Consider the following 10,742-nt stretch of genomic DNA (forward strand, 5'->3'; position numbering starts at 1 on the left):
CGTTTAATGCGTGAAAATCAGACCACGCAGGTCCTCTTCCACAGTCCACCCATATAAAGTCATTAAAGTGATGAACCATGAATGCATCCATATATTATATCCAGTATGATGATATATTCTTGTTTCCAGGCTGTGTGACTTGAATCACGTCAGTGTTCGATTCGCTAAAAGCATGTGTTCTCTGCACATGTCGAGGACGAGCTCGCTCTCTTCTCAGCGTTCGTTGCTGTCTGCAGGTACGTTTCCTCATCAGGGTAACTGCATGTTTCCTGCGCTGTCATTTGTAGGAGCTCAGAGTTTTTCTGTGTGTTGTTGTGGTGTGTGTGTGGTGTTGTGTGTGTTGTGTTTTGTGTGTGTGTTTTCTGTTAGACCGGTCGTGGCTGCAGGAGAAGCTGCAGGTGGAGAAGCTGCAGCAGAAAAACTCAGCTGGCTCTGCAACACGTCCTGCAGAAGAACCAGAGAGGAGGACGGACTGCTCAACAAGGTACACCACACCACACACACAACCACACACACACACACACACACACACACACACACACACACCTTCAGTATGCTCCCAACAGTAAAAAATAAAGCTCAGGAAGTGTGGTATGTGGAATATTCCGCCCTGGTTTCTGGCTGCAGGTTTTTTAAATCAAACAACAATAAATACATAAATTCTGATCATACGACATTTCACATGATCGCATGGGCAATGTCGCGTGTCACATGTCATGTCAACGGTGTCACAGTCGCATGTCGACGTTTCACATGTCGCATGTCGCATGTGCATGTCACATGTGCACTGTCCGCATGTCGCATGTCACATGTCGCATGTCGACGTGTCACGTTCACATGTGCGTGTCACAGTGACGTGTGTCACGAGACTCCGATGTGAAGGAAATGGCAGCTCACGCCGACTGTGTGCTCGGAGATGGGTGAATACACATCCATTGGTATGAGACCACTGAGCGCATTGCGAAGCTGGAAACAATTCCTCTCAACAATGGAGAATTGATAAATGAGGTTACACAGTGTAAGTTTAGGAAGTGACCCACATCCGACACACAAAACACAACACACCACACACACACCACATACACTCCCCACACAACCACACCCACACATGCCAGCTGGTAATGGTTGCAGCCGCGCAGAGCGGTGTCATGGTGAGGAGCGAAGTCGGACAGAGGACAGTAGAGAAATGTGGCACGAAGGAAGCCGTCGGCAGACAGGTAAGGCACTAAGGTGCGGCCAGGACATCAACCAGAAAGGAGGAGAGCGAAATACGCGGGCAAAAACAGGGGGCCACGACGCGCGCCGCGCCGCCCCCGGCAGACCTCCGCGAAGCCTCACGCGCCGCCCCTCCGCCGCCGCCTGCTGCCCCCGCGCCGTCGCTTAAGCTCATCGGCCGGCCCCCGCGCCGCTCGCCTCGCCGCCGCCCCCTCCGGTCCGCCCCGCCCCCCTGTCCCCCGCGCCGCCAGCGTCCGCCGCTACGCCGCCCCACGCCGCGGCAGCCGACGAGCGCGCACGAGCCCCGGCGCCGCGCCTCCGAGCACGCGCCGCGCCGCGCCGCGACGCGCCTCCTTTCTCACACCCCCCTGCGCCTGCTGCTCCGCGCCGCGCAACTCCGCTGCCCCCACCTTCGACCGCCAAGCGTGTCCTCCCGCGTCGCGACGCACCCCGCGCCCCCGCGCCGCCGCGCGCTCTCGCCCCTCGTGCACGCGCAGCCGCACACGCACACACGCCGCCCCCCTCTCCGCCTCCTGATGCCCTCGCCCGTCTGCTTCCTGTGCCCGCTCCGCCCCCTGCGACGCCTCCTAGCCCGCGCCGCCCGCCCCGCGCCGCCTTCGCCTCCCCCGGCGCTTGACGCCCACCGTGCTGCCTCGCTGACGAACGCTCCCGCGTCCGATGCGGCCGCCCCGTCGCCCCCGCGGGACGCGCCCCCGCGCAGCCCCCCGCCGCCCTCGCCGCCGCCGCCAGGCGCCCCCGCTGCCCCCGCGCCGCCGCCGCGCCCGCCCGAGCAGAACCGAGACACCGAGAATTACGCGGCGACGCTGACACCACGCGCCGGCGACAGAGCCGCGAGACGCCGCTCGTAGATATACGAGTCCCTCCGGAGCGCCGCACCCTCGAACAGGCAGCCCGCAGACTGCACGTTAATCAAGTCCAGCTCCACCCGGCCGCGATCTCGCGACGGCCCCCTTCGCACCGCTGACCGCGTCAGCGCCGCCGAGACCCCGCGGCTCTGCAGCGCCGCGCCCCGTCTAGCCGACGCTGCAAAAAGCGCTAGGCACCGCGCCAGACACGCGCCGAATGTAGAAGAAACCGAGTGAGTACAGCGCCTAATCGAGCATCCCGAGCAAAGCGCCCGAAGCAGCGAAAGCAGAAGTCGAATGCACAAGCGCAAGCACGCGTCCGCCCTCCGCATCATCGCACCACGCTCGCCACACCGAGACAACGAGCTGAGCCACGAGCCGCGCCGAAGCGCTCATCCTGCGCTGTACGGCGAAGACTACCGATGAGACATCGCGCCGAATACTAAGCGAGAGAAGTGTCCGAGTAAGAGTGGGAAAGAGCCGACGACGCGCAGCAAGCCGCCGACAGCACAACGCGAAAACCTTCGCAGGCCCACCGAGACGACACCGAGGCCGCGCAGCGAGTCACTGAGCCGATCAATAGCGTACTGTACCCGAGCCTCTCAGATCCGAAGATTCCCGAGTAAACCGATAGCGCCTCCGCTCCTCACCCCTGCGTCCTGTCAACTTCGGCGCGACGCCGCGACCTCGTTGCGCCGCTCGCAGCAGTTAGCCGTTCAGCGCACTCGCTCAGCGGCCGCAAAAACGCTCTCGCCGACAGCATCTACAGAAGAGCAGAACGCCTACATGCGAACTCTCTCCACCTCTCCGCATCTCTCTCCTCCGCTCTCCCACTCTCATCCTCCTTCACTCCCCCTCTTAATCTTCATCTCCTACCTAACTCGCTATCACCTCGCCCCGACACCTATCCTCCGCGCCGACCTTCCCAAGTGGAAACCGCGCCTCCGCTACTCTCTCTCCTCCCCTCTCCTTCCTCCTTCCTCCTCTCCTCCTATCCTACTCTCCTCTCTACTCTCCACAATAGCAGCACGCATCCTCGAAGCCTCTCATACCTTCGCCTCCGCATTCTTCGATCTCCCCTCCCTTTCCACTCCCCTCTCCTCCTCCTCTCCTCCTCTCCTCTCCTCTCCCTCTCCTCCTCCTCTCCTCCCCCTCTCCCCCTCCTCCTCTCCTCCTCTCCTCAGCTCAGATGTAAGGTGTCAGCGCTGCGTTCCCTGTGCTCCCGTCACACGGAGAAGCTGTGTGCGTTCCGGGCCGTGTACCCGGACGTGGTGGGTTCTGACTTCCCTCCTCTTTATAAGGAGTTGTTTGGCGCTGACCTTGAACTGACTCTGCGGAGCGACGGCGACTAAACGTCGACCACGCTCCCGGATTTGGATGAACCGAGCCCCGCGGAGGACCGGGCGGTGACTCACGCCGCCGCCGTCCTTCTCTTCTCCTGGAGTCCACAAATAACGGAGAGATTTGAACTCCTCTTTCACCTCCTCCTGCTCCTCCTCCTCCTCCTCTCATGGCTCTGGGTTTGGATGCAGTGAGGAATCAGGTGGTTTCCCTTCATCTGCATTCACACACACATCTCGTGTTCAGGATCGTGGATGTCTATCTTCAGTATTCGCACTGAAACCTGCTTCAGCTTCGACACGTCAGCTCTTCTTCTGCAGGTTCAGCGCCACGGCAACATTCATCTGCAAACCGGATCAGCTGGAAGCTCGGTGACGCTCTGACATCATTCAGTCTGCTGCCAGGCCAGCTGGACAGAACACAAACACTCAAACACGAGCTCCGATAAGAAAGTTTACAACCGTGCAACGGTACGAATTTCCAGTTTGTTAACGATGCTGGACAGTGAACGCCTCATCTGTCTCCACATTAATGTTTTGAGCCTCATCTTTGTTTTCATGTCCATAAAAAACATCATTTTAGACTTCAAAGGTTTTAAAGTTTGAGTCTTCTAGAAAAAGTTTTGTGGCTTTGAATATTTGTCATACGTCAGAGTTTAAGTAGGTTTAGATTCTTAAGACTTTAAATAAGACGCTGCTTTCCATAAACGTGATCAGACAGAAGCAGCTGAGCCAAATCCAACATCAGTGCTTCCTGTTTTGTCTTGATGTTTCTCTTCATTTGACCCGTGAAGTTCTTTTCTGGTTCCGGTTCCGGTCACTCAGGTTGATGCAGATCTTTAACAGCAAACATCATCTTCACGTCTCTGCTCGGCAGTTTGACCTGACTCTTGATGATGTCATCAGATTTTGATTTTGGTTAAATCTATTTCATTTAATGCTGCCGACTCATCCAGAAGAGACGTGAACAGTGATGTTTGAAACCTTCTCCACAGCACCAACCGCTGAGGCTCATGGGTACTGTAGTATTTAGAGCCTTGTGTGTGTCACTGCTGAATGACATGAAAAACTGATGTTACTGAACAGGTGAGTCACGGTGACGTCACAATGTTCATTCAGGATTCATTTGATTGTTTAACAGAAATAATTTCATCCTCCATGACTTCATTCCTCCTCCTCCTCCTCCCAGCAGCCTCTTCTTCCTCCTCAGTGTGTGCAGATGTTGCCAGATGTTGCCAGATGTAGCAGAAACGTCAGAGTCTGCAGACAGCAGCACCAGACGGATGGTTAGCCTGTAGCACCAGCTGGTGGCCTGGACAGGGAAGTGCAGCTTCTCTTGTTTCTCCTGTCAGTTTGTTTACAGCACGATCGGATGCCGTCATCCAATCAGAGTTCAAACAATTCAAAACATCAGGAAGAAATTTGTTGTTTAAGACAAACCGTGTCGGCAGCGTTCAAAAGCTCAGACTTCCTGTCCGTGGCTCTCAGCTCCCATTGGTTCATACTGAAGATGGAAGTATTCAAAAACACGTCACAAATATGTCATGTCATGTTTAAAGTGCAAAAATCATCGATCAGCATACATTTGTTTCACAGACTCGTCGTCCAATCAAAAAGCAGAAGACGCCCACGTTCGATTAGGCGCCGACGACACCTGTTTTTTCTTTTTATAGAAACTTTGTCAGCGTTCGCCTCGAAACGTTCAGGGTGATTTAAAACGGTACGAATGTCAATATTAACACCAGCATTGATGTTTCATCACAGTACAGTCGTATAATTTAGTTCAATAATAATAATAATAATAATAATAATAATAATAGTTTTTGTAGTGGACGTCATCAGGACGACAGCAGCAGACTCTACCAATCCTCGATCTTGGCGTAGCCATGATTCATGAGAACCTGATGAGACGAGAAAGCAGAAAATAAAGAAGCTAAGTTATTATTATTATTATTAACATGTATTCGTGACACATGAATGTGTTCAGAGGGAGAGCAGAGGAGAAGAGCTCAGTGCATCTGACTCCAATATTACATAAGGAGCCACGAGGAACCTTGAAGAACCATGAGGAACCTTGAAGAACCATGAGGAACCATGAGGAACCTTGAAGAACCATGAGGAACCATGAGGAACCCTGCAAACGTGGGTGCAGTTTGTTTATTATCAGCAGCTGATTAAGAGAAATCTTGAAATCCGACAAACAGAAGAGATCTCTGCTCGAACCTCGCGTCCACACAAACGTACATTTATGTTTAACTGACGGCAGAAAGATTTATTTAGGATTCAACCAGCTTAACAAAAGTAATACTGCAAAAATAAAAGTATTAAGAGCAATACAGAATCTATGCAGAGTGAAGTATGGTGAAAATGTAAGTGTGCTACCTGTGTGTGTGTGTGTGTGTGTGTGTTCATGTTTGTGGTAAATTTCATTCATGTTTAACGTTTGGACACAGACTGCTGGGAGAAGTGACGTTTTCCCATCATCCACAGCTTCACTGTTCTCCTGTTTACCGTCAGCGTAATCTTTAACGAGTCAACCAATCTGGAGGAATATAATCAGTAACATCGCCTGCTCCACCACATCAGTCTCGAGGTCAAAATAAAAATCTGCATTTCTGCCAAATAACAAACAGAACTTTAGCCATAACTGAATGTCGAGCAATAATGTGAAAGTATTTTTATCTTTATTGATTGTGTATAGTTTGGAAACATGGCACGTCAGCACAGTTTCTAATTTCTAAGATTTAATCTGACGAGTTTCCTTTGGGAGATGCCGTCTCGACCCATCACGTGATCACGTACGCTGACGACACGCTCCCTCCATGCCACCTCTATTGTTTTTATTCTGTAAGTAACTTTATTGATTAAGTCTGTACAGGCCACAGGAAAATACTGCTACAGATGCCTAATGAGCATCAGACTTGTTATCTGTTGATTGGTATGCATCATAATGTATCTGGTTTGATATGCACTGCTCTCCGTTAGATTTAGTTGAGTTACAGAGAGCGTTTTTTGTGTTTTAAATATGCGTTTGGTGCTAGGTTGTTAGCAGGGTCTCGATTTTACCAACTATGCCACATTATGTTTCCCCACAGGGCATGACAGGAAAATTCTGCTTTTTTTTAAACAGCCAAAACTCGTACGACGCCAGCCTTTTAAAATAAATACCTGATGTCAATGAATGAATTCTCTTCAAACAGTCTTGAACACAAAAAAACGCCAACTCGTTGATTCATCTCACCTTTGATCAAAACTGTGCACGTACTTAACGCGATTACTGAACAAAGTTTCAGTCTGATTTTGGATGGTATCAAACCAGTTGTTTACCTGGTTACTGTTGTATTAAAAACAGAATTTTCCTTTAAATAAATAAATATGATATTGAAATATCATAGTACAGAGATGTTATTGCCCGGCCTACACCTGTATCAGTGTGTCGGGCTCAGGCCTGTTCATTTTTATTCTTTGAACTGATCCATGATGACTTCTTCTGTTGTGATACAAAGCAGAGCTGCTGTATCTGAAACGTATGAAAAATAAAACTAAATAAAATAATGGATTTGTTTATTTTAAATTTCATGTACTGCTGCTGGACAAAAAAAACCCTTGGTAGGCTGTTATACTGCTCACTGCTGGTTCGGAGGTTGTGTTCGGTCCCGGGTCCGGCCCAATTAATATCCGCCCCACAAGTCCCTCCCTTCACCACACTTTCCCATCAGCTGCAGTTTCCTCAGTCAGATAAATAGTTTCTGGTTTAAGAAACACTCAGGAGCACTTTAGGTTTCCTCTGCTGTGAGCACAAATAAAAATCCACTTACCTCCTGCGTAATGGCTTTGGAGGCAGACATAAACATCTGACCATAAACTGTCGGCAGGGCCAGAAACCACCAGACGTAAGCAAGAAAAAATAGGAAGGAAGAGGAGGAGTGGAAAAAAGATTAACAGACCCTGAAGTTTGTCAGCCGTGTCGCAGAAACATCAGTAGATGCTGCAGGATGCAGACGGGTGAGCAGAGTGAACAGAACTTTAATCAGGTAAAAACAAACTAATCCAACATAAATCCAATGATCCAAAGTCCAACACAAGAAACACTGAGGCTGAACGTTCTTTGTGTCTGGATAACATCATGGAGGAAAGGTGAAAACACTTCCTGTGTTCAGACCCAGGTCAGATCCTGGAGCTCGTGGTGAAGAGAAGAACGTCCATGGCGTTGTTGGTTCTTGAATCCAAGACCGTCCGCTGTCTGTCTTTATAGTGAAAATGTGTTCACCTACAGCAGACGTATGTCCAGAGTCATTTCCTCACGCCTGCTGTCACCTTGACCAGAAAACTAATTCAGAAATTAAGTTTGAAACAAAAATAACTCCACGTTAATGTTGCTGGGACATAAATGAGGCGGCAGCATGCAGTAAAACCAAATGTCCACATGGAGGAGACACAGGACAAAGAAGTCTCCTTCACTTCCTTCATCTGTGACCAATGTCTCCTGCATTGTCTGCTCTTCTTCCGGATTCGTGTCTGAGGATCTTTGGGGCTGACCAAACCAAGCTGCTGTCAATCAGCTGATATAAGATCCTGCTGTGCCAGAGACAGACTGGGAGGAGAATGCAGCGTCCGTCTCCGTTAAAAGACAGTTTGTCTGTCATGTTGGCCAAAGGTCACTCTGAAGGATTGTGATGATTAACAAGTGTTGGACAGGGAACAGCAGACTGTCCGTCCTTGTCCACCTCTGTCTCTGTCCTGCAGGAAATAAAGTTTCCTCGTGGTGGCAGCCAGCAGTGTTTGTGTAGTCCTGCTCAGACAGACTGACCCTGCAGCATTTTGAGACTGGTCCACAAAGTGACAGCTACCGTCTCCGTGACACGACATCCAGCATCCTCCCGCCCGTCGACCCGCGGCCCTCTGTGTCTGCTCGGGGCTCGCCGTCTGGTTAACGGACGTTAGCAGAAGACGAAGCAGCCAGATTTTTGCATTTATACAGCCCCGACAAAATGATGACAGACGTCTCACGCAGACTGTCTCCCTCCAGACACACCAGCACCACCACCCGTCAGCCTGTCGGCTGATCTGCAGGGACTCGAGCAGAAAATACTGCAGTGTCGTATCATATCGTACCTGCATGATGTGTTTACAAGCCAGGACAGACAGGAGGCTTCCATCATTAAAAAGACTGAACAGAAAAATCACGCTGAGACGAGTTTTAGATACACATATTCAGGTATGACAAAATTATGGGGACCTACGGAGAGAAGAGGGACTAGTGCGTCTACACTTATGAGGACATGTCCACTGTCCTCACATAAGAGACAGAGCTGCACACAAACAGCGAACCAGGTGTCACTCGAGGCAGACGGCTGCCTCAGTCTGTCGTGGTCGAGGTTTTCCTGTTTGGAGTCATTCCTCTTTGTCTCTTTGTCTCTTTGTCTCTTTGTCTCTTTCCCGTCGGTTCTGATTGTTTCAGACTCGCTTCACCTGTGTCTCGTTACCGTCCCCTCAGGCCTGTGTTGAATGTTGATCACCGTGTGGATTTGTCTTTGCTGTTACCGCCTCCTTGCATCCACACTGCGGTCGACACGTGACGAAGTCGGTCCAGAAAGTTTGTTAGGAAAAAGTCTAAATGGACTCCAGAGAGGAGGCGGCTCGCTTTGCTTGTTAAATAATAAACGACCTTCAGCGCCTCGGTGCCAAACGCTGTTAACAAGAACCCAAGAGTCCATTTATTTACTTCTGTGGTTTTGTTTATTTTGAATATTTTAATACTTTTAATTATTAATTTATTAAAAGTTCATTGCTCTTTGAATCTGTTTAATTTTATATGAGGAATGAAATGGGTCTTAAAATGAGAAGATTGTTCTCGGGGAGGAACAACTTATTGAAGTTTGACCAGCTTCTCCTGAAGACTGATCGACATTTAGAAAATTGTGATTTTAATTTCGGGTTCACAAGCGTTCGTTTTATTCAAAGGTTTATTGGATGTGAGGACTGTGAGAGGTTGGGATGTCAGGCGTGTTTCCACCTGAGCTGCTCCCAGGCGATGCCGAGAATGAGCCGTGGGAGAGGTATGCACCGACCGAAGCCGAGGGTGGAGGAATGTGAATGAAGAGAAGGGAGAGTGGGTGGAGGAGACGGAGACAGACGGGGTGATTGTGCTTCACATGCAGACACTCTCTTCTGTCTTTACAGAGGAAACATTATTCTTACTGTTGCATTTGCTGCCAGATGTCAAACATGGAATGAATTGCTCCGTGAGCCAGCCGCCTCTGATAGTATTGGGAAACTGCCTTTTGCGTTCCTGGCTCATTGTTCGCACCAAACGGTTCCTGTTCAGCAGCAGTGTTGCCTTCTGTCCTCATCCTGTATCTCCACATTAAATCCTGGGAGAGAGACCAGAATCAGAACCACGACGCCGACCAAACGCTGAGTGAGACTTTGATTTACACCAGGAGCCCCTAAGAGCCTCTTCTTGTTACCTTTTTACCCCTTCGTGCGGCCCTCCGGCTCTAATTACCAGGACGGGAGGACGTCCCCGCTCAACCACAGACTGTGGGATCGACGAGAGGAGGGAAGTCTCTGGGGAGGCGTGTTTGTTAATGAGACGGATTGGACTTGGCAGGCAGCAGAGCCTGGCAGCAAACTGTGGACTGAAAGAGACGGGCGTCCCAATCTGCGAGCGCCATGCACTTAACCAAACAAATCTGGGGCAACAGCAAAGACCTGGACTGTAAATAGCCCCCGAGGATTATCTGTATTTTCATAGAGTTGGTTTGATAAAACCTCAGTGAAGCGCTGTACGTGAAGCAGGGCTGGAAAGGATTGTGGTTTTAGTATCTCCGAGGCAGAAATAATCTCAAGAGGAAAACTCCTAAACTAACATGGCCACACTTCAAACAGTGATGTCAGAACAGGTAGCTTTGATATCTAATGAGAAAATAATATCACCGGAACACAAAGAAACTACATTAGACTTCTGCACAAACTAATATTAAGTCACGAAACGAGTCAGCTGCAGACTCATTGGCATTGTGACCTGAACTAAATTCTGTATCAGTTGGTCGACGTTCAGATTTTTCCACCCTCACCCTCCTCGCTTTGCATTGCAGCATGAACGAGTGTCAGCGTCCACCTTCCTAACAGTGAACACAGTGACAGAACCTCTGAACCGGCAGTGTCCAGTCTAACAGTGAACACAGCGACAGAACCTCTGAACCGGCAGTGTCCAGTCTAACAGTGAACACATTAGCCTACCGAGGTGGTTTTCTTGCCGGGTTTGGCTCCTGGCATCTTGAGCTTTTTATGTATCACCACTGCATGCAGGCTGTTA

The 10,742-nt window shown here is 50.1% G+C and overlaps 1 protein-coding gene and 1 long non-coding RNA gene across 4 annotated transcripts in view; one reads left to right on the top strand and one right to left on the bottom strand.

Annotated features, from left to right (window-relative positions):
• The window catches only part of LOC104934194 (nuclear receptor ROR-alpha), a 74,238-nt gene extending 67,696 nt beyond the window's left edge, over positions 1-6,542 (top strand). For 2 of the 3 annotated variants that reach the window (XM_027274422.1, XM_019257080.2), the window contains one exon: positions 3,266-6,542. In XM_027274422.1, coding sequence (XP_027130223.1) covers positions 3,266-3,433 — 168 coding nt within the window. In that variant the 3' untranslated portion in view covers positions 3,434-6,542. Of the gene's footprint in view, positions 1-369; positions 485-3,265 lie in introns of all 3 variants that reach the window. The other variant, XM_027274423.1, reaches the window with a different exon arrangement.
• Positions 6,543-7,431: 889 nt separating this feature from the next.
• On the bottom strand, positions 7,432-8,845 carry LOC113744486 (uncharacterized). The gene is made up of 2 exons (XR_003461579.1): positions 8,665-8,845; positions 7,432-8,536 (listed from the first exon to the last, which is right to left on the bottom strand). It is a non-coding gene; the product is annotated as an uncharacterized LOC113744486 (long non-coding RNA).
• Between the last annotated feature and the right edge of the window lie 1,897 nt (positions 8,846-10,742).

Source organism: Larimichthys crocea, chromosome XXIII (assembly GCF_000972845.2).
Source record: "Larimichthys crocea isolate SSNF chromosome XXIII, L_crocea_2.0, whole genome shotgun sequence".
Taxonomy (NCBI): domain Eukaryota; kingdom Metazoa; phylum Chordata; class Actinopteri; family Sciaenidae; genus Larimichthys; species Larimichthys crocea.